This window comes from Diadema setosum, chromosome 14 (genome assembly GCF_964275005.1).
Source record: "Diadema setosum chromosome 14, eeDiaSeto1, whole genome shotgun sequence".
In the NCBI taxonomy this organism is placed as follows: Eukaryota; Metazoa; Echinodermata; class Echinoidea; order Diadematoida; family Diadematidae; genus Diadema; species Diadema setosum.
Genome location: NC_092698.1, coordinates 23,419,181 through 23,444,149, shown reverse-complemented (window position 1 = coordinate 23,444,149; position 24,969 = coordinate 23,419,181). Strand labels below are relative to the sequence as shown.

Sequence of the window (24,969 nt, the reverse complement as noted above, 5' to 3'; positions counted from 1 at the left end):
GTCCATGTCACAAAAATTAGTAATCATGTTGCCAGGCTCCATGGGGTCAAGTGTATGTATAGAACCTTCACCTTCTTTGTATACTATATAAAATTTCTAGAGCATGCATGACCTTTTTCGCAATTGGAACAAATAACAAAACTTGTTGCAGCATGTTTGCTCAAATTGGCATTTATGGATGTAATCTCACTGTACATGCCTTTTTTTCACAAAAACAGTCTTTTGTTGAGATTAGAAAGTTGAAATTGGGCCAAGCTTCGAATCAATTTTATGCCCTGCTGATCTTCCTTTAACATAGAAACACACATTGTACTTTGTCCAGGTTTGTAGGGATTTCACTGATTTCTATTTACATCACCGTCTTTGTTTGAAATACAACTGTATGTAATACAAATAAATTATTTTCCTTGTTGAAAGTACATTGCACATTATACCCCACAAAGTGCAGTGCAACTGATCAAAGGTTATGACCTGAAATGTTATTCCACGCACTAGCATCTTAAGTCCTAAGTCAACTAGGCCGAAGAACCCATTTCCACTGAACTTACTCTTTCAACAACTCTCTGTTGTTCTGTATTACAAAACTTACAATCTAGGACATAACAAAGAAACATGAGAATAACATATGGTTTGGGGAATTTGGGTGTTATGATTTTAAATTTAACACTACAAAAATTTAGACCAACTTTAATACAAGATGTTTATACTAAACCATGGAGAGATTAAGTTACAAAAAAGGTCAGCTCATGATACTCGTTATATTTTTTTTAAATCAAGCTAACATTCCTCTTTTTTGTGGGGGGGGGGTCCTCATTCTTCAAATTATGCGGAACATACGTCGTATGCAAATGACCCTTGAAAGCATACTTGTACAAGTGCATTCTGTTTGGGGAAAAAAAAAAATTAATTAAATCTTCTGGCTTTCAACAATACAAAGTTAATATGTGTTTGCAACAAAAGGTATTAAGGGATCATGTATATACAATGTACTGTATACATTACAGGCACAATGTATAATGCCTGTTAAATACAAGTCAACATACAATACACAGTATAAATGATATTGCTCAAAACATACAAATTCACAACATTAATATATGCATTAAATCATTACATTTAATGTCTGAGAAAAGAAATGAACAATGATGTGTTTCAAATCAACTTGTTATGAAAATATCAACACATTCAAAGCAAACCCTTGTGATTAGCAACCACCAAATTTGTATAAATTACTAAAGATTTGCAGAAATAATACAGGGAAAACAACAGTGTGAACATCTCTCATGCAAGAAATACTGACAATTAAGCAAAATTTTGAACTTGGGTCATATTAAAAACATTCTGTTATTTACTCACGAATCTAATGTAGTGTAAATTTAACAAGATACAATTTTCTAATGACATTTTTACTACAAGCTTTGACTCAGCATGACGAGGTACAGATGGCTGTTTTTAGAATATTTCCAATTAACGTCAGCACAGATTGAGGACCTTTCCTGTGCCAGATTTAATAGCAGCAAGTCATTTTGGCAAAGAAAGTGAATCATGAAAATGTTAATCATGGGCAGTGACGTACATTGGTTGTCTTGTAGCTTACTGTGTTCTCTACGTACATGTACCTTAAATTTGTATGATTTAAAAAAAAGAATAGAATCTAATTTTGCTGAGCTATTTACTTACACTTAAAACATGAATGCATGTGTTTGTTATTTTTTCCTTGCCTCCATTATATTAAAAAATCACTTGATGTTCACTTTGTCTTGCGTACCTCACGACAAAATGCATGATATACATGTACGTACAAACTGTACATCTGCAAACAACGAAAGCAAAAGTTGAGTACTCAAATCCAAAATGTACTCAATCCTATGTCTTGCAAAGGCAAATCTGTTTCTGCTGCAGTGCTTCTGGAGTTCAAGGGACTTATACAATGCACATTATATATGCAAATTATATGCAAATTGTATGCAAATTGTATGCAAAGTGCACACATTCATACTGTTTCCACAGGGTGAAGAGGTCATTCACATGTCATATTACAGCACAGCACCTGTGACCGATGATTGACATTAAAACAATAGGATGGCCTCCTCATTCCCAGCCTTGACTGTGCATGTTATTTTAGTGCTATTGTCTTCCTAGTCTTCAATACTGAAACAGTGACTTCCAACTACATTGTATATACCGGTAGTGTAATAACGTCATGCCACAGCCATATGATCGCAACACTACTACGCACCTTATCACTTCCTACACATGTGTGTAGCATGTTTGACTGATGGTACGTACTTGCATCTGCATCAAGGGTTAAATAGATATCAGCAGAAACCTACTGACATCTCATACACATTATAGCCACAAATTACCTGGCAAATAGGCCTACATTTAGAGATAACATAGCATGGCGTTGCAAAGCATTGTGATGAATAATTTTGAAACTTGTTAGACCGTCAGTCGTCTTCATTGGTCTCATTCAAATGTTCTTATTATAAGATTTATTCATTTGTGAATTGATATTTTTTGTATTTGTGTGTGTATTGAAAGTAAATTGTTACTTACAGTATGTTTTGTGATGAGATTGTAAAGCGCATAGGGAACATTCATTTGTTATATGCGCTATAAAAATTTATTATTATTATTATTGTTTCATTCTTGTCTCCTTTTGTTTTGTCCCCTGTTTAAAGGAAACCAAAACCCAAATATAAATGTGGATTAGTATAACACGTCAGTGAAACTTTGAGGAAAATCAGACAATCCATTCAAAAGTTAACTTGGGAATTTTTGGCGCTATCATCCTGTTGCACAGAAGACTACTAGAGTTCATTAAGTCATGTATGGACAAAAGTATTAAGAAAATATAAGAATTCCATAAAATTCAGTTTTCACCAAAATTACACATTCTGACATATGTTAAAGGCAATATCATTCCCACTGCTTTCTGAAAGAGGTAAGTAGAACTACCTGAAGTAGTCTCCTCATCCAGTGATTACAACACCAAAACTTTAAAAATGCATAAGTATATGTTTTGCATGGATTGTCTCATTTTCCTAAAACTTTCAATGATATGTTCTACTGATGTTGCTGCCTTTACTCAATCCACATTTCTTTTTGGGTGTTTGGTTTCCTCAAAGTACAGTGTTCATGTAGCCCCTGTTATTGGATGCTGTGCTTGTTGCTAATCATTCTGCAATACCTTTTACTAAAATCGATATTTTCAATGATTCATTGTTCTTATTTTGTCTATGAGGTTTGGCCTTGAAAGGACAATGGCCTATTGCTGTTTCCTTCCATACTCTCACTCTCTTCCCGAATCACACAAGAAATGGTTTGTTTCGAAATATCTCTTTCCATATGTTGTAGTAAATGTTGACTTGTTGTGCAGTTTCTCATGAAAGTGCTGCTTACCTTTTTTTTTCCAATCACTGTGGTCACTTGAAATCTTTCACTCTGCTGACAAATCTATGTAATCTCTACAACTACTGTTAACCACAAGAGACAGTATGCACTAACATCAAACTTTTATTACAATCTTACGCTGAATTTGGGTGGTTTTTTTTTTGTTGCTGTCGTTCATGTCTCGTACCCCCCCCCCCCACAAAAAAAAAGGTATGCAAATGTAATACAGCTTGCTCAATTTGATGATGTTTCTTTCATAGTATTTGCTCATTGGACAGATATTTTTTCTTTTGTTTCTTAAAGTGCCCTGTATGGGTTCGCAAAGTCCACTCCCGTCATAACAAACAAGGTTACAATGAAATTCTTTTAACCATGGAGTAAAAATTCTGGTCACAAAATTATCAGCTATGGATACATACATGTATCTTCATACTCTAGGCTCCCTACTGTTTGGGTTAATGAAGCTTTGACATAATGAAAGAAAACTGTTGGTGTGGAGGACTATTTATACAATAAGGGGAAATGCCTGTATCATTTTAAAGAACAAGTTCACCATCATAGACATGTGGGTTGAGTGAATGCAGCAATATAAGTAGAACACATCAGTGAGGGTTTAACAAAATTGGACAACCCATAAAAAATTATGAAATTTTTGAAGTTTCTGCTCAGTCATGGCTGGATGAAAAGACTACTATAGCTTGTGATGTCACATGTGTACAACGATATAAAGAAAGAATACAGAAAAATCAACATATTTCTATTTTTTCGCAAAACAAATGAACACTCAACTTCTCTCTTTCAGAAGGCAGGGGGAATAATATTACACTTAACATACATCAGTAACAAGTGGAAGAAATGTGCACTTTATTACAAAAGTAAAGTTTTGTGAAATTTTGTTAAATTTTCATTATGTGACATCATACACTGTAGTAGTCTTCTCATCCTGCAGAGACTGCGCAGATACTTAAAAAATTCATAACTTTTGAATGGATTATCCGATTTTCCTCAAACTTTCACTGATGTGTTCTACTTAATATTGCTGCATTCTCTCAATCCTTCGATGAAGGTGGACTTGTCCACTAACTGATATTTACAACCTTCCTTTCACAGCATTCCCTCATTTATTCAGTTTTGTTTTATTTTGTTTTGTTTTGTTTTGTTTTTTTAATGTCCAGTTCCTGGGCATGTATATGCCTCCCTATTTTTTTTTTTTTTTTTTTTTTTGAATTCCTTACTACTGGACAATATTTTGCTGGTGGTTGAACTTGTGCAACAAATGTTTGTGCAACAAAGTATCAATCTTTCCAGACCCCCCTTTATACTCTTGAGATACAATGAAACTGCGCGTAGAGTTGATGAGTATCCTTTTCTGACCAGCCCATGGGGGTGGGGGAGGAAAAAAAAAAGGTAATGAGCACAAACTCATTGTTCTGTGTATGATGAGTTTCCTGTGGTGACAGACAGTACAGACTCTTGTGTCTATAGTGCCAATAGCCCTTCCTCATAGCTAATGAACAGCTACAAAGTGTCTCCTTATCTGGACAGAAAACAAATCATGTACAGTGGTGTACTCTTGTTCATGCATACAAGTGTGCATCAAAATATTCTTGCATTACAAGTAACCTTAGAAAGCTACAAGAAAAGGTGGCTGAATTCGTTCTAGACAATTCACAAGAAGCCACATGCACAAAATACACTTGTACCACTGATCCATGAAATCATTTGACAGATTAGTAACTGTAACCGACTCTTCTCAATCATGCAACATGATGTCACCACTGTATCTCACTAATGAATTATGGACTCTCTAGCTTAGAAATGACATAGTTTACATACATGAAAGATATTAAAGTCAGACTTTCCTTTAAAAATGCATCATGAAAAATATGTGAATTTGGAATGAATGTTTCCACAAAGACAATTGATGCTAAACACAAACAGAAGAAAATACAGTCTTCTGCACTGTAGAAAGCATGTAGTAAAAAAAAAAAAATGCTGTAGTGCCTGTACCTAATCCTTAAAGGGGCATTCCGGACGATTTTCATAATTTGACATCATGTAGTACATAAATCAACAGCTCCATGTATATATTCGTGGAATTTATTGTGGTCCTTGAGCAGAGAAACCAATAAATTGAAAATCTTAAACAAATTACACTGAACAGTGTTGATGACATCAGAGCCTCATATATTTCAGAAATGTAGCAGTGTAATTCCATTACAATACCGCTTGCTCAACAAGTTCACCTGTGAAAAATCTATGCATGCCTTTTTCTTTTGTTCTGCTTCCTCGAGCCGAACTCATGCATTCTTATGGTGAGGCTGTCATGTCATCATCCTTGTTCATTGCAATTTGTTGTAAATTTTGAAAACATTCTCATTCCTTATCCCAATCACTATAGATTCTGAAACTCTGTACTCAGTTTGACTAATTTATAGTTGTTCAAATGTAAAAGTCTGAAAATCATCCGGAGGTCCCCTTTAACCCATTTTCAGCAATGGCAACCCCATATCATGATAACATTTAATACCATTACTCATTACTCCATACATCTGATCTGTACTATCTGAGATTTGCACATATGTGTGAACCTGCACATGCCAAGGGAGTTTAAAACCAGTTCAACAAAAACTACCGGTATGCAAGGAGGTGGTGCTCACATAATGTTGATGCCCACTCCTGTGCCAGCAGTAATGAGCATGACGTCGGCATGGATGACGTAGTCTGGATTCAAGATTCTCTGGACGGCCAGGTAGCACAGAACCCCCGTCAAGATCCATATCACCAGGACGCTTATTACAGCTCCTATCACCTCTGCATGCACATTGAACACAACAAAAGAAAATGAACACAGATACAATGTATTATAAGTGAGAGAATGGTATATATGATATACAGATACTACACATAATTGTATGATCATCTTTTCTTTTCTTAAAACTACCATTTTGGCATATATTCCACGTATGCTGCCTCAAGGTACATACACATGTATGTGTGTAGGAAGACACAGTAGACATCGGGGATGATCCAAACAAACAATAGTATGCTTACAAATTAGTTTTGTGTTGTGTATTTCTTGGAAGTCGTCACACAAATAATAACTGTTATCAGGATCCCGTATACTTCTAGATAAATTAATCATTTACAATGCATCACATGGTGAGAATTGAAGACAATTTGCTCCTGCAATGTTATGCAGAGCTTGTTATGTGCCATGTCAGTCTGTACACTTCATTTTAAATCCTCTTGACTGATTATTTTCCTACTTGCATTTCCCAACAATGGTAAGATTTTGCACGTACAAAGTCTGACTTATTTCTCCATCTGTGGCTTTATTAATGCAAAAGGCAACCTTAGTACTGATCTGACTTCTGAAACAGAAGCACCATTGTATCTATTTGGACAAAATCTCATCCTACATTTAATGCTTTGGGAAAGAAATCATGTTGCAATGAGACTCGTGACTTTCAAATGGAGTCCCACAATTTTACCACATGAAAAGAAAACTCAAAATACTCTTGATAAATGAGAGGATGATTACAGAGAAGGAAAGATGAAGTAATCAAAAGTAACCCAGACGGATGTCAAGTAGATTAAGCTGATGGATGCTCTGTTTACACAGCAAACAATTGTACTGTATTAGTGGTGACTGACAAATGAGCAGTACCAGACTAATAAAACTAGTCTCAACGAATTCACAAAAGCTGAATGTGATTTAATACTTGAATCACAGATTGCTTCTTTCCTTCCCCTCTCCCGTGATATTGTATTAAATTTACATTGTATGTCACACAATGAATCATTAAAGGGAAAGTTCAGCTTCGTATGTGAATATTGATAGAACACATATCTGTGAAAGTTTAAGGGTTTAAGGAAAATTAGACAATCTGTTCAAAACATATGAAATTTTGAAGTTTCAGTACCGCCATTGCTGGATAAGAAGACTACTACATGTACATTGTAGACCCACAGCTTGTGATGTCACAAAAGATATACATGTGTAGAACGATACAAATAAAGGAAGTTCAACAAGTTTTCACATTTCTTGCATAAAAAAAGCACTTGCATGTTTCAGAAGGCAGTGGGGAGTAATATTACCCTTAAATAACGCTGTATGTCAGTGACAAATCAAAAGAATGTGTACTTCTTTCGAAAACTACAATTTTGCACACAAAAAATTCTCTTTATATTTTCCTCATCTTTTTAAGCATGTGACATCATAGACTGTGAAGTAGTCTTCTCATCAAACAGTGACTGCGCAAAAACTTTAAAAATTCATAGCTTTTTTTCAAACTTTCTATTACTGCATTCACTCGATCCACATGTCTATGAATGTGAATTTGTCCCTTATTTAGGGGGGTGTTGAGGAGGTGTTGAATTTAAAAGAAGGGGGAAGGAGAAGGTCAATACAGCACATCTAACTTTGTTTTGTTCAATGAATGGTGACTCTAGTGTTGTGCTCAATGTTTTCTGTTCCATAAACTGGCAATTCTTTTACTCCTCAATAGAAGGGGCATGGTACAATTAAATGTATAAGACCCCGTTTACAGCCCGGCCTCAATATTTTGTCGTAGTGGCGCTCTGCTTGTAAACAAACGCAATTTTGTATAGCCTGGTTTTCAGACCCTTTGCCAACTGGATTCCGTGGCGACGAAGTCGCCGTTCGGGCAAAGGCCTTTGCCGAAGGAAAAATCCTTTGCAGGACAAAAACCACCTTAAACTATACTAGTTTTCCACGTTGAGGGGGTTAATATCGTGAACAGCGAAGTAGTACAGGCAGAGGGTCTGGAAGCCAGACTAAAATTGGAGGCGCATTTGGCCCAGTTTGCGTTTACACCAAGAAGAGGCCGGGCTCGGCCGCGGCTCGACCGCGGCCGAGACCACCTCCAGAGCGAGGCCAAATGTGAGGCCAATTTTGGCCTTGCATTTGGCCTTTTGCGCATTTACACTGAAGCGGGGCTGGGCTCGGCCGGGGCTGGGCTCGGCCGCGGCTGAGCCGCGGCCTCGCCTCGCACTGTAAACGGGGTCTAAGTTATTCATGCCAGCAATAGTTCCTGTGAGAGTGCATGCACAATTTTATTAGATTTCAGCTTCACATGGGTATTGGAAAAAGAGTATATCACGTACGTACAGTGTATGATAATTAATCAATTTGAACCCTTTCAAAGTTTGATGCATTGTACAGTGTACATGTACACTGTACCTAGATAAAGAGTGCTGTCATCCACAGACTATTAAAGGGCCATTAAAAAAAATTATATGTGACACACATGGCACAAGGTACTTCAAGCAACTGAAAAAAAAAAATGTTTTTGTACGCATCATTTCTCTTGCCACGTCAGTGATTTTGTGCTTCAATGTCTGATGGCAAGTACACTTGAATATACAGTACATATGTATACATTTTGATATCAATCTGTTACCCAGGTAAACGCCACTTCTCACAAAATAGCAGCTGCATCAACAACACATAATTAGCATACAGTGGAATTGATACTGTATTATATGCCAAAGCTATTAGTACAATGGCAAATGCAAATAATAAAAGTTGATGGAAAGCATACACTTGTTGCACTTGTATGGTTAGAATCATAGTTTCATGTGCAAAATGACATTTGGGCTGTATTGGGAACACGAATGTTTACTTTTTTCATCCATGCTAAAGTGTTTTTATCAACGTACAAATTCAGAAGAAAAAAAAATATTAAGAGATGAGAGGCCATTGAAGCTGCAAGATATAAACATGGAGCGAGAATCAATGCATTTTATAAGAGGTTAGACAAAAGCACACTGGAATCATTCATGAGATATGGCCATTTTTACAATCAGTGGTGTAAAACACGGTTTTGGCACTAATTGGTGTATAACTTTCTTATACACTGACAGATAAGCATTATTTTTTCTCATAAACTTACCACCCACAGTGTCTACCTTGGGTACCTTAATGAACTTTCCTCTCTTTTTCTTTCAGATATGGCATGCACTTACATGCTTGAAATCCAACACTTTTGGTGTATGCACTCTGACATGTTTTTTTTGTCAGACCTAGCATATTGAATTGTTTATTCCTTTTCATTATTTTTGTTGTTGTGGTGATAGACAGGTATCCAAACTTAAGAACTATTATGTTTACCAGGTTCTGCTTTGTCTTTTTTAAAGACTGAAATTGTCCAAACTTTATGTTTCGGAGGTGACATTTTCCGTTAACAATTAACCCCTCTTTTGAGTTAGCTCTTGCTCACAATTATAAAATTCAACTTTGCTAATTTCCATCAAAACAGAATAGTAATCAATCTGACTTAACTTCGATCCAAAGATTATTTGATTCAAATAGCTTATCATTTTTTGGTGAGTGTTTATAAATTTATGCAATTTTTCTGTTAACTTTTCTGTCACCTCCGAGACAACAGATTTATGTATTTGATTTTTTTATTCTTGACATCAGTTATACATTACATTTACAAAAATGTAACATATCCCCTCACATTATCTCTGAAGGAAGGTAGTAGAAATATAGCCTGTCGTTTTCATTTCGGAGCAATTTACAATTTTCCGTTAACACTTGTCACCTCCGAAACAATCGTCACCTCCGAAACAACAAGCGTATTATATTTGATAATTTCTCGAAGTCAAAGCAATTTTGTTTGATTCTGTCCAATTGACAGGAATCTCTTTTGGATGAAAATAGTAATATGGCAACAGGAAGTGAGAATTTTTTAGAGATTAATAAAAGATCTAATAAAAACTAAGAATTACTGTTTCGGAGGTGACAAAACACTGTTAACAAGAGTTTTTGCTCATTTCTATTGAAGAGAAACCATATCATGTACACCAATGGTTTCATTTATTTTAGTAACATAAGTCTCAAAGTGGAGAAATCAACTAACACACTCTCACTCTTATTTTTATTACTATACTGTACGTTTTAGGGCAAATTTACATTTTTTCACTTTTTTAACAAAGAGAATGCACAAAATACACCCATCTGTTGTATATATAATATTGTAATCAAGATCAATTCTCCTGCTTTAATTCAGTAAACATATAGATGCTTTCATCTTAGAAGCTTGATTTCCAATTTAAGCAATTTAGTTGTGAAGATTTACCAATCACAGCTTTCCATGTAGGTTGCTTTTTCTTGTGTTTCGGAGGTGACATTGTTTGTTAACACCATATTGTTATGTGATAGTGAAAGGCAAGACTTCAGTTCCTTTTCACTATCTATTAACATTTTCAAATACATTTAATATCTACAAAATCATCACAATAGAAGTGACTTTTGTATACCTAGCTCACCAGAATTCCCTTGATACCAAAGTGATACATGTGGCAGTTCATGCATGCCCTAGTCCACAATCTTAAAAAAATCATAAAATAATCAAACTCCACAAAAAGTCCACATGCCTATAGCTGGTGCACAACTTGTTCTTGAATTCTTAGTTGTTGTTTTTCCATGTACAACGTGGTAATCATAAACAAAATTATGTGATTTTTTTTTTTTTTTATATGACAATAATTATTACATTTTCCAAGTTGAACCAACTGTTTATGACATTGTATTTTTTAAGATTATTGAAGTTATCTAACAACTAAAGTGAACAGAGGAACAAGTCCCCAGGACTGGAAAGGGAAAGATCCAAAAACAAGATTTGTAGTTCTATCTCAATATAATTTTGATGATGTGTTTACCTTGTTTTGTTATTATGTTTTATCTTAAAATTTGGCTTTAAGTACTGGAATTTCAAGGAAAAGAAATGGTTTCTTGAAGGACAAGTCCACCTTCATATATACATGTGGATTGAGTGAATGCAACAACATTAGTAGAACACATCATTGAAAGTTTGGGAAATTGGACAATCCATTCAAAAGTTATGTTTTTTTTTTAATATCTATGCAATCACTGCTGGATGAGACGACTACGACAATGTATGATGTCACATGCATACAACGATATAAAGAAAATATAAGTGAATTTCACAAAACTTTACTTTTTGAAAAAAGTGCACATTTCTTCAACTTGCTACTGGTGTATGTTAGGGCAATATTATTCACCCTGCCTTCCAAAAGAGAGAAGTCAAGTGTTCTTTTGTTATGCAAGAAAAGTGAAAACATGTTGAATTTTCTTGATACTTTCTCTATATCCTTGTACATGTGTGACACCACAAGCTATAGAAGTCTTCTCATTCAGCTTTGAGTGAGCAGAAACTTCAAAGATTCATAACTCTGGAACGGATTGCCTTATTTTCCTTAAACTCTCACTGATGTGTTTTACTAATATTGCTGTATTTACTCAACCCTCGTGTCTATTGAGGTGAACTTGTCCTTTTTTGGTCCCTTATAGGGTTATTTGAGACCAGTTTGTGTCCGGGACCTTCTGTGAAGTTGATGGGTAAAATTACTGAACTAAAAAAAAATTTCCCCATAAGTTCACACAAAAGCATTATGCTGCTCTCTTCAGCTGGGAAACACAAACTGTTGTCTTAACCAAACTGTAAAAACTTGCTAAAGATTAGTATGAATTACAATCCAAAACAAAATATGAGCTGGTATCCACTATCATGAAAGAGAATAACTAAACAAAATAACAAGTAAGAACTGAAAGAGCTTATATTTGAAAATTAAAGCCATGAGGAAAGACATGAATGTTCACAATTGTATTAGTTAACACCTGAGAAGTTGGGTTGTCTCTGTGTTGTGTCACCTCCAAAACAATAAAATGATTTTTTCTTATCTTTTACTTTTTACTCTCAAAAGTGACCAATATATATGATTTGCTGGTAATTTTCAAGCAATTCAGAAAGATACATAAAATATATTTTAGTAATGTCAACAGTTTAAATGAATCTGGTATATAGAAAATTTATCCCAGATGAACCAAACACCTTTCACCAGTATTATAACATTTGTATGGTGGCTATCAAGAATGATGAAGAATTCATGAACATCCTTGAATTAATCTATCTATAATACTATGTGCAAACAAAAACATAATACAAGTCAAATAAGAATTTTTGCTTTTGGCATTCATAACCTATGTCCCCACCAAAAAATTACAATGGTACCCTCCGCAACGATAACTTTAAAGATAGTGAATCAATCTAAAATACAATTTGAGGGATTGAAACTATAACTCATTGCCCACACCTTACAGAAAACCCCATTCAATTTGCTTCAGAGGTCAAAGACAAATGAGGATTTTTGTAGAGCATGTCAGGAATCCCTTCCCTCCAAGTTCTGTATATTGTGTTTACACATTAATATGCAGTTCCAAGAGCATCCAAGTGCTAAACTTGGAAGAATCAGACTCCTGACATCCTTTATAACAATCCACATTTCTTTGAGACCACTTAACCAAATTGACTGGGGCTTTCTGCAAAATAGAGCTAAGATGTTATAATTTAAGACCCCAAAGTAGATTTTAGCTGATTTAATCATATTGGGTGCTATCAATGCAAAAGTCTAATTGTAATTCTTTTTTTTTGGGGGGGGGGGGGACATACTATATGAATACTTGAACACAATGTTAACATTAAATGTCACCTCCGAAACACAGTTATTCTTCCCTGGTGTTGTGGAAAAAAATGTTCTGAGAGCAAAGAAACATTACTAAAATGATCTTACACACTCATTTCAATTTAAGGTAGAAAATGGAATGCCATGTTTCTTCAGATTACAATATCTAGCTTTAAATATGTCCGTCATATTCTTACTGTAAATGAATATTTCAACACAATGTTAACATTGAATGTCACCTCCGAAACGAAGTGATTCTTCCCTGGTGTTGTGGAATAAAATGTTCTGAGAGCAAAGAAACATTACTAAAATGATCTCACACCCTCATCTCAATTTAAGGTAGAAAATGGAATGCCACGTTTCTTCAGATTACAATATTTAGCTTACAACCTTCGTCCAAATGGAAGGCAAACTACCGGTGCCCATGCTAATTAATGAAGTGTAAAAAAACACTTGTTCTGTGTGGTTTATCTGCTTGAAACAGGAGTTAATTTCTTGTTCTCGAGTTATGATTATTAAAAACATTGATAAAAAGAAGAAGTTTTGTGTTATTGTCACTTATTCTCAAAAAAAACTGAGTGTTAATATTAATGTCACCTCCGAAACATTCTATTATGTTAACTGTCACCTCCGAAACATCCATGTGTGAAAAATCCAAGATTTAAAGAAATGATTGGAATTTCATTTAACCTACATAGGAAGATAGCCCTTCTTAAAGACTTGTTATAGTATAGAGTTTGACCTGGCTTGCCCTCCATTAAATAGTTAAAATCTTAAAAATTGCATGTCAGTTGGTATTTTTACCAAAAATTTATAAATCTCATGTATTTTTTTTTAAATTCACTTTATATTCAACCCCCAAATAGTTTTGATTCACAAACTATATATTGTTGTTAACCATATAAACTTTGCATGGTGAAGTTTGACTACAGAGTTTTGTCATTATGGTGCAATTCATGAAAACAAAATTTTGCTTAAATTTACTCCAGGTGCCAGGGTTTTCCTTAAATTACACCAATAACTCTTCAGCTTTAAGGTCTGAAATGTTATTTTTTCAAAAATTTGAATACTTTCCAACAGGAATCAAACAGAATAATGAAAAAATATTTTGTTTGAAATTTTGACCCTCTGAGTACAAAAGTTACACCACTGATCGTAAAAAAGGCCATATACAAACAGACTTATCACACCCTTATCAATATAGCGTTTGATTGAATTTCTTATGCATACCACAAAAGTGAACATTTGGTATGTGATTTATTTACCAGCAGTCTGTCCAACTGGACAAATAGAGCACATAATGTACTGTATGTACAGTATTCTCACTTTTGCTGACTGAGCCAAAGCACTATAACAAAAGGGATTGCCCTTCCTTTGACATGCCATGGTGCAGGGGTGGATCCAGGAATTCTGTTAAGAGGGAGCGCGTTTACAAAATTAAAGGGGGCGCACGCACCCCTCCCCCCTATTTTTTCTTTGTATTTCTTTTGTTTCAACATAAACTAAAGGCGGGGGGGGGGGGGGGGGGGCATGCGCCCGGTGCGGTCCTCTTTGGATCCGCCACTGTGGTGGCTTTATGTTGGAAGTACAATAGTACCAGTATTTAGACAGGATGTCAAGTAGGACCTATGTGACAACTGATTGTGGTTTTCACCAAAATTTGAGATACAAAAGGTTTTGGCACCAAAGCAACACTGCATGCATACATGTAAAGTAATACTAATTTTGTGTTTTGTGCGTCACATGAAATGAACAACAGTCACAAAATATTATACATTGGAAGTACCAGATTCAGTGTAAAAATGCTAAAAACAATTCAGGGTGTACTGGATAGAACCTACAGAGTAAATGTATTTGTATAGGATATACCAGGGAGGTGCTAGAGAAGGAGAGACAATTCCTGCTCTCCTTTGAAGTCATGCGCTTAACTACAGGTGGAAACCAGGTGCTTTGACAAAAGAGAGCATCAATAATCGGGACTAGCGTTCTCACATCTAGAAATACTTACCCCTACTGCTATTTGCTCTCTCTTTCAATGTGATGGCAACAATGAATTTGTGTACCTTGAATTGGAGCAGCTAATCAAAATGCAGTGTAAAACTGACAATTTTAACAGCAAATAGTTTAAAAGCACGCTGGAACACGCTTTAGCGGAGTACTTTATTTGAAAGATCAAAATATCCCAGATTAAAAGATAGAAAACTAACATGCGGAAACGTGCACATTATAGAAAAATATAAGGTTTATAAGAGGGCCTAATTTTCATTTCATTTCGTTTTGCACATTACGAAGAAACTAGAAATAAATGTTTATAATATTGAATTCTTTCCTAAACTATTCTAAATCAATTCGAGTATTTCATTTACAATTTTACGGTGAAATAAAGCTTGTAATTCAACGAAAGGTGTAATGCGTTCTTCGTCTCCGAACTTCGTCTCGCAACTAGAGCGGTGCCGAGCATGACTTCAAAGCGTAGTGGAATGCTAGACATCCCATTGTAACGCCTTGAACCCAAACATGCGTTTGCATGAATAAGCCAGTTCGGGGTTCCACTTTGAGCATGAGCAGAAAAAGGTAATCAGTACCGACAGAGCATGTTGGTTTTTTATTCACTGAGATAAGCATCTTTGATGTAATGATTATTCAAGTGATCATTATGAGTGGTGCTTGCTAGCACATCCACCTGACAGCAAATGCAGTATTTGACAATATCAATAGAAAAAGATTGTTAATACATTCAATGCGAAATAATGAAATGGATGCTTTCCAAAGTGCTAATTGATGGATCATTCTGGTCACCTGGTCTATGCAAGTTCATTCTTTCTTTGAACATGACTGATGAATTCCATAAATTGTTACGTCGGGTAAGCTGAAATACCTTCTCTCGCTTGAAAACTCGTGGAGTGCCTAATCAACTGAGAAAGAAGAAAGGTCATTTGTACCGATGTGCCCATGAGCTAACCCCGAACTGGCTTATTACGAAGAGTTGCCACTCCATCTCTGTAACACTTCCCTGGATATACAGTGTAGTAAATGTAATTAAATTCATAAGACATCCAAATATCACAGTGTATGAATTACTTGCTGTACAATGTCTGAAAATGCAATACCAACTACACAGTCATGTTCACTCTAGCAGCCTGTGTGACACCTGCACTAATGTTGTAATTAAAGTCTGAATATTTTTATCTTTTTACTCAGGTTTAGTGAAAATATGAATGCTATACAATATTCTGTTTTCCTAGAACAGTAAATTTAATGAGGGTCACAATCATCTTTCGTAACAAACTCATATTTTGGATGAATTGAACACGAAATGCCATCTCAGGCACACTGTTTCACTGCACACAAACTTTTACCAAATTTCATTTTGGGGACCTACAAACTGTACATGTAAATTCAAGCAGTAATCCTACATGTACCTTTAATATTGACTTGGGTATCGATATACAAACTAATGGAACAGTTGTGTGGCAGTTGCGTGATTATACAATAGTTACATTCAGACGACAAGCCCTAACCTTGAGGTTAGGAAACCTCAAGGTTAAGCTCTTGCCACATAACTTCGACGTGCGTCCACACAACGAATCTTAACCTCCAGGTTACGAAACCTCGAGGTTAAATTCCTGCCCCTTTGAGTGCGCTGATTTTTGTGTCCACACGGTGCTTAACTACGAGTGGGAACCCCCCGCGGTTCATGGTTAAAGCGCTAAACATAAGATTTCTCAGTGGCTCTTAACATCGAGCTAACCTCGAGGTTAGCTAACTACGAGTGCGTCTTCACGGTCCCTAACTACAGTACAAGCTTAACCTCGACGTTTCCTAACCTCGAGGTTAAGGCTTGTCGTCTGAACGTAACTTTTGTCGAATTTGTATTTAAGTGATTTCATCACTGGATCATTAGCTTGCAACAACATTTGTACAAAACAATCGCTAAATTTCTCTGAGTTCCTTCAGTATTTTCAACTGCTGATAAAATTTGAATTGTTTTGCTTCGTTTCAGTTGTCCATTTCATTTTGTATCTATACAAAAATCAATTTTTCAACAGAGTTGGCTTCCCTGGAAGTTTGAGTTTGCATGGCTCCATCCTCTATCACAGCTGGAATGCCAGCATTGCGTACCTGCACGGTAGTAGCCAAATGACATGCGCTTTGTAGCTGGTCTCCTAGCTACCCAGAGAGCAAAGATGCTGATGAGAAAGCTTGCAAAGTCACTGAGGAGGTGAGCTGCATCTGTCATGATGGCCAAACTGTGGGCAAGGTAGCCACCTGCACAAAGAAATCAGACACACAAGGGTATTCAGACACGAATGTATGACAGTTGAATTAACTGTAAAGTAAGATTTTCTGAAATTGCAATTGATTGATAAAATGCCCTGTATCTACATAAATAAGAACTAAATTTATCAGTGTTTCAGTAGTAGCTACGACAAAAGAAATCATGGGTATACATACTCAAGCAGGATTTGAACCTACGACCTGATATCCCGATAGGTGTCTTATCCACTAGACCACCAAGCTTCTGCCTGACAGCCTGTGCTGGTTCTAATCCTTTAGTGCTGGTTCTAATTCTAAATTTTCCCAGCCAAAAACTTTTTCAAATTGGAGCTGACTGCCTTTTTGCAGGGTCATTAAAATTTTGTGAATTGCCGCTGGAATTCAATGCTCATACAATGTAGTGTCGACAACAACTTTTAATGTGCATTTTAGTTTGGAAATCTTGGCTCTTGCAAAATTTGCAAAATCAAGATGCACACGAATATTTCTGTCTTTACAGAATCTGTCTAGACTCTGTACTTCATAAAGGAAACCAAGGCCCACATATAAATGTGGATTGAGTATTGAAAGCTATAATGTCAGTAGAACACATCAGTGAAAATTTGAGGGAAAGTGCGTAATCGATTCAAAAGTAAAATGAATCTTTAAAGTTTCACTGCCATTATCTCTGGTAAGGAGACCACTACACGTAATAATGTCATTATGGACAATACATTTATACAAACAAAGATAAGGAAAGTTCAACATGTCTTCACTTTTCTTGCAAAATGAAAAAGCACTTGACTTGCCTCTCTCAGAAAATTCTCAAATTGCTGTGCAAAATGACATCATGAACTGAACTAGTCTTCTTCTCCAGCAATGATGGTAACAAAACTAGAAAAAAAAAACTTTTGAAAAGACTGTCTGATTTTCCTCAAAAACTCACTGATGTATTCTACTTAAGGTATATCTGCTGAGCACTTTCACTCAATCCACATTGATATTTAGGCTTTGGTTTCCTTTAAATTCCTCTCAGTGTTTTAAAAGAGAGCTTTGGGTCGATCAGAAACAAAGCACAGTGTTTGAACAACACTGACTGTACCATATGCCCCCTCCCCCCCCCCCAAAAAAAAAAAAAAAAAATTACAACTGGAGCCTCCGCAATGATAACTTTAAAAACCGTGAGACAACCCAAATACAATTTCAGGGTATGAAACTATAACTTACGGTTATTGTATTACTCAAATCTTAAAGATAACCCTGTCCGATTTGCTTTTTATAGTGGTCAAAGAGAAATGAGGAGTATTGTATGAAGAGCATGTCAGGAATCCCTTCCCTCCAAGTTCTGTCCATTGTGCTCACACATTATGCAGTTCCAAGAGCATCCAAGTGCGAAACTTGAAGAATCAGACATACAATTGTATGACATGCTTTACAACAATCCATATTACTCTATGACTACTTAACCAAATCAAATGGGGTTTTCTGCAAAATGTAGCTACGATGTTATATTTTTAGTCCCTAAAATAACATTCAGATAGTTTGATCTTATTGGAAGTTATCAATGCAGAAGTCCAATTGTATTTTTTTTTTGGGGGGGGGCATTCTGAATGGTACTATAGATTCCATAAAACATTTTTTTTTTTTTTTTTTTTTTTTTTTTTTTGCATTCATGATCATTCAAGTGCTCTCTACAAGCAATCCCACCTGTCACTAAAGTCTCACATCTGGAGACTGCATTCACAATGAGGCCACAGCATGATCCCAAATTGACAAATGTAGCTGAAAAAAACCCCCCAACCTAACACATTCAGTTGTGACAATGACAATGGGCACTAACTATTTAACCTTGGCCCCCTGTGGTGTAATCCAAATAGAGGCTTCCATACTTGGGTTGCCAAGAAGACAGAGAAACATTAAGGGTGATAGAAGTCAGTGATGTCATGTTGTGAACAAGGTGAGGAGGTGCTAGTCAAATTTTGACAAAAACTGACAAAAAGCACAGAATATTACATGAATGCATCACTACAAGTGTATGAATCAATGATGCATTTAAATGCAATGCATCACTAGTAGCACATCAACAGACATCAATACAGCAAGTGGACAACTTTTATATACGTAATCACCACCTCCTCTGTTGCAAAAAAACAAAACAAAAACAGAACAGCTGAAGTTTAAAACTCAACATAAATCAAAGACTGAAAAACATCAGACAGCAATAGAGCAATCACATGTCTGAATGTCATGAAAACCACAAAAAGTGATTATGCTGTTGTCAACTCTTGTAGGTTTGTCTTTTTACATAATTAGTGCTACAGCTGTATACTAATTGTTTTTGTCCATGTATCAATAATGTAAATTCATCATCAATGACCCCCACCCCCTTGCCTTCACACAGTGAATTACTGCCGTAATCTTTGCTTTTGTGAAGAATTTGAGGAGAAGGATAAACATGTACCTGCATCTACTTCTTGGAGGCATGTTGTGAAGGAAAGGGAAAGATTGTGTGTGGAAGCAAATAGCGTTCTTTTGTGAGGCAATCATAAGCGCACGTCATCACCTTATTATTATTAATAGTGCATCTGTGACAGTTACTGACATGTTTACTTCATGGAAATGAGAAAATTTGAAGTTCCATTTCACTTTCTTCAGTCCAATTTCTATGAAACTGTACCTCTTTGATTTCTTACAAAACATTTCCCTGAATATGGAAAAAGCGTAGGCCTTTCAAAGGGTAATGTTTAGTACACTGATTAAATGTCTGTGGGGTTTCATATTACCAAGCAAGCGCAACATGTCACGACAGTCTTTGATCAAACTTCTAATATGGCATCATATCATCGTGGATACACTTCAACATCTGAACATGACGTATAACTTATGTATGCTCTTAAAAAAAAAGAAAGAAAGAAAACAAGTTTGTTTCTGTTGGTGAATGTGGCATTTACTTCATACTCTGTTCCAAAATCTCATTACAGCTTGGGTTTACCTTTCTCTCTCCTATCCTTGTCCTGCAATATTGCAGACCTTCCATATTACCAGCCACCACCAAATGATTGCTTTGAGAATTTTTCCTCTCATCCACAAGATGTGTACTTTAGAAGTCCATCAATCAATATTGCAAAATAGTTTCCAGGCAGCACTGCTATCTAAATGTCATTTTGCAGCCCGTTTTGATGTAATGAATTAATTAGCACTACATAATAGCACGGATGACTAAAGTTCTATAGAATATTCCTTCCTTCCTGCATCAATCAAAGCGGCCTTGTGTCATTCTTACAGTACCAGTTATTTGATGTACACGTACATACGTATTTCCAAACAATGTCTGCTCTGTATTGCCTATCCTCTCCCTCCCTCTTCATTTCCTTATTGTTATGATAGTGTTGTCCGCAGAACAGTTATTCCAGCTTTGAGAATTCGGGCCTTCGTGTACGGTATGCTGGGGTTTTATCAAGCCACACAAAAACAACAAAGTTCATATCTTCACATGCAATTTGTGAACCTGGCACACTTTCCTGAAAAAAAAAAAGTAAAATCCTTCTCTACTATATGTTTCAGTTTGCAGAAAAAAATCCAGTCCAATATAGGCTTTTCTTGCACTATGGAAACTTATACTAAGTACACAATTGTAGGTCACTAACACAATCAGACTGTGGCAGGTCAACTTCTTCAAAGAATCATACCATTGTTTCTAGAGTTTTGTATTTAAAAGTTATGTTGCGAAAGATTAGAAACTTATGGTATAAGATTACGTTCTATCAACTATGTTTCCATTCTTTGAATGGCTGTTATCCTCTTTTGTAGGTCATACATTGTATATTGGACTTTTGAGGGTGAAACCAATGCTACATACACAAGGATGTTTTTTTGATTGGCTCTAGTGTATTTCCGAGAAATGAAGGTTAATCCTATGAACTATGCTGGGGGCGATTGTGAGTTTCAAAGTTACTCATAAATTTGTACATGCATGCCAGACCAAAAATCATGGAGGTACAAACAAAAAAAGTGCTCAAAAACATGAATTCTCGTACAATTACAATGCAAATTATGCTAAGTCAAATTTCATAGAAGCATGATTATCAGATTAAAATCAATTAATGACATATTCTCATGCTTGGAACAAGGTCATAAATTTCATTAAAAAAACAATGAAAAACAAAAAGTAAAAAACAAAGAAATACATAAGAGATTCTTTAAAAAATACTTCAGAAATTATTTTGATGGCACAATTTTCCCCACTTACATTGTACAATACACTTATTTTAAGGACACAAGAAAGAATCATGGTATATTTAAACAAAAAATGTGCCTGTTTGGAGCTTTACGTAGTGATTTATAGCAAAGTCTGATTTCATGCTAATATACTGTAGGGTCCTACATTATGCATAAATTAGCATTATTTATCATAAATGACAATAAAAAAAAAATCAACTTCATGATTGTTTGTGATCATGAATGGACACAATGGGGTAGATTCATGAGTGTTGGTTGCTGTAATGTCTGATATCACGAAGTTCATTAATAGGGTGATGAACATACATTGTATACGTTGAAAAATAACACCTTCAGCACCACTTTTATAGCGTAGGGTACAGAAGGTGTACAGTTTACCTGATACTGTGAGAATTAAACACAACAACCATATTCAGAATTTTGTCAATAAATTACTGACTCCCTACATGTACATGCAGTTTTTGCACAAAAGTATTGAGGCAGTCCAAAATACATCATTTCTCTTTTGATGATCGACCTATAGAAGAAAATTTCTTGACTTAACATTATCATATGTACATATGTAGTCCATCTTGTCTAAATTCTAGTTCCCTCCCCTCAAAAAGGCCAGGGTCATTAGAGTCTGCTGCAACTCATACACGTACATGTACATGTTGCATTTTCAAAATAGCACCAGACAAATTCTACAGAGCTCTGTATATTGCAAAGATACAGTGTACATGTATCACAGTTGTAATGGGAAGTTCAGTAACCCTGAGAAGATCAAATATGAAAAATAAAAACACATTACATTTACATTGCACTCAATACAATGTTCCTACGCGCAAAGGGGAAAGACGAAAGGAAAAATGACCCCCAAACCCCCCCCCCAAAAAAAAAAAAAAAACGAGAGATAACAAACAAGTCAAAATACAAATAAAAACAATGGGGTATGACATCCATCAGTGTGTACCAGTAAATAAACACATACAATAATTGGGTTACACTAAGTACACTAAATTAGGGAAAGAATGGAAAAAGGTGAGTTTTAAGATGTGTCTTAAACGATTCTACTGATGGGGCTTGTCATACATACGAATGGGTAGATCATTATGATCTATGTAATATGAGCTGATGATATGGTATAAAATGCACTATAGGAAATTTCAGTTCAATGCCTTTTATTTTCCTTTGCATAACCCCAACACCTAATGCTAGGAGTGCATTTCCTATCTTGATCAAAGATCAGATTTACATGGTGTATACAGTGTGACAACTGTACACAGTACATCAGCCTTTAATACAGTGTACAGCGTACATGTTGTAGAAACAACTGCCAAGATTTTCTTGTACAATGTACCCATATTTAGGACATGTCCCAACCTTTGATATTTTCCATGATAAAAAAAAGAAAAGAGTCTGGACAACATAATGTATGTATTGAACTTTACAGAAAATGCAATCCTCAGTCAAATGAGGTGACACTAACTTTTATCATTATCATAGATGTCAAGTTCAAAAAATTCTTATGAGTGAGATTTTCATGATTCGGCATCTCGGCGCGTGTGCGTGTGCATGAGCGAGGGAGCGAAGCGACTGAGAGAGGGGAGGGTGTGGGAAAGGGGTGTCCACCCTAGCTCCCATGGTAGGGAGCTTTTTCAATTTTTAGCTTTAATGGTGTAAGCTGGTGCATACTTAAATGACTATTTTTGACTTATTTTGAAAGACAAAAGGGAAATATGCCCTCAATTGCAACTCTCACTTTAATCCTTTAAGCTGTGCTCCCGATGCGTGAGAAAAATGGGTGCCATGCGTGAGATCGTGAGACAGACCCTAAATGCTTGAGTCTCACTCACAATGTGTGAGACTCGGTAGCTCTGCATTATACAGCAGTCCTTTTATAGAAAATATTGCCATACAGTGTACATTCAACATGTCTTTGTGCAGTATTCAAATGTGCAGCGCAATGTACAGCTGTATATATCTCACACAATTGTACCACATGTATACAAATTGTACACGTTATACTTGGATACAATGTATTAACAGCTAATTGTCTATTATAACAAAATGGATATGATGAATTCAAAAGTTAAAAAGAGCAATGACCTGCAGTCATCCATGTGTTTGTTGGTCAATATTTTCAATTCAGTGACACATTTGCAGATCTACAAATTGTACAACACTGTATCAGGGCAATCACTCAATGATTAGTTCTCAGGCACAGTGGGCACGGCTGGCTGTCTTCAGGCCTTCTCATATTAGAAACTTCCTGCACCCACACAGGGTGTGACATGACCTCATGTACAAATGGTGTACATTTCTGATAGCATTCACCTCATGGAGAGGGGTATTTTGTATGAAAGCAATGAAACAATGCCATTGTAGGGTAAAAACACTAACAACAACAAAAGTGAAACTACCAGTATAAGCAGGCATTTAGAACTCTTATGATCAAGTGAGGTATTTTGGATGAAAGCAATGAAACAATGCCATTGTATGGTAAAAACACAACAACAAAAAAGTGAAACTACTAGGCAGGCATTTAGAACTCTTATAACCAATTGAATGTTGAGTCTGCACACGTCTACAATCTGGACAGTAATCTTTATACAGTGTTCAATGTATCTCCACTTTATACATGTTTACATGGTGTACATACAGGTGTGTATGATACATTCTGTACTTCAACAAATTGTGCCAGCAGAGCACTTTTAACATGCAAATGTACTTGAATATACTGTAAAAGTGGAAATTTTTGTGATGTGGAAAATTTTCTGCATTTTGCGCGACCAAGAGATAGCGTGAAAATAAAAGCAAATATTTTTGCATGCCATACACTGTATATTCCAGTAGTTAATGTCCTGATTCCGTGGAATCAAAGACACGCAAAATCCATCTTACCTGGCCGAGCGCAAAAAATTAATTGCACGAAAATATCCACTTTTACAGTACATGTATAGCCATCTTTGATAAAATAAGAATGTTATGACAGTTTGAATGAACAAACTAGATAATGTCACTATTGTGACTGGTACATTGTATGCCTCTACCATACTGTAAAAGTGGATATTTTTGCGCGACTAATTTTTCGCTCTCAGCCAGGTAAGAAGAGTTTTGCGTGTTTTTTAATCCGTGGGATCAAGATATCAACTACTGGAACATACAATGTATAGCAAGCAAAAATATTTAAATGCTTTTATTTTCATGCTACTTTCTGGTTGCGCAAAATGCGAGAAAATTTCAACACCGCGAAAATTTCCACTTTTAGAGTAATGCATTCTACGTACATTTGTATAATACAATGTAGGTCTATAGTACAATGTACATTATGTCTTGACAATGTGTGATGACAGTTTCACATAATTGGCAAAACATGTTTCTCACAAATATGTTGAATGTTCACTTTCCTTGAACTAGGTTTAACTGGATGAATGGCTTATATTTTCTAAGAGAGCATGTATTTGGGGATTTGAGGATTTTCATTTGACTTTGACCCTTTTACAAGTTTATGCACTGAGTAATTTTCAAGGTATGGAGAAAAAGTGTAATTTCAGAATACCGGGTAGTAAATTGTTATTG

General features: G+C 35.7%; 1 protein-coding gene across 1 annotated transcript in view; it reads right to left on the bottom strand.

Moving 5' to 3' along the window:
- The window catches only part of LOC140237596 (proton-coupled zinc antiporter SLC30A2-like), a 44,498-nt gene that overhangs the window by 7,344 nt on the left and 12,185 nt on the right, over positions 1-24,969 (bottom strand). Inside the window, exons 2-3 of the mRNA XM_072317528.1 lie at positions 17,035-17,181; positions 6,057-6,210 (exon numbers count right to left, since the gene is read on the bottom strand). Coding sequence (XP_072173629.1) covers positions 6,057-6,210; positions 17,035-17,181 — 301 coding nt within the window. The remainder of the gene's footprint in view (positions 1-6,056; positions 6,211-17,034; positions 17,182-24,969) is intronic.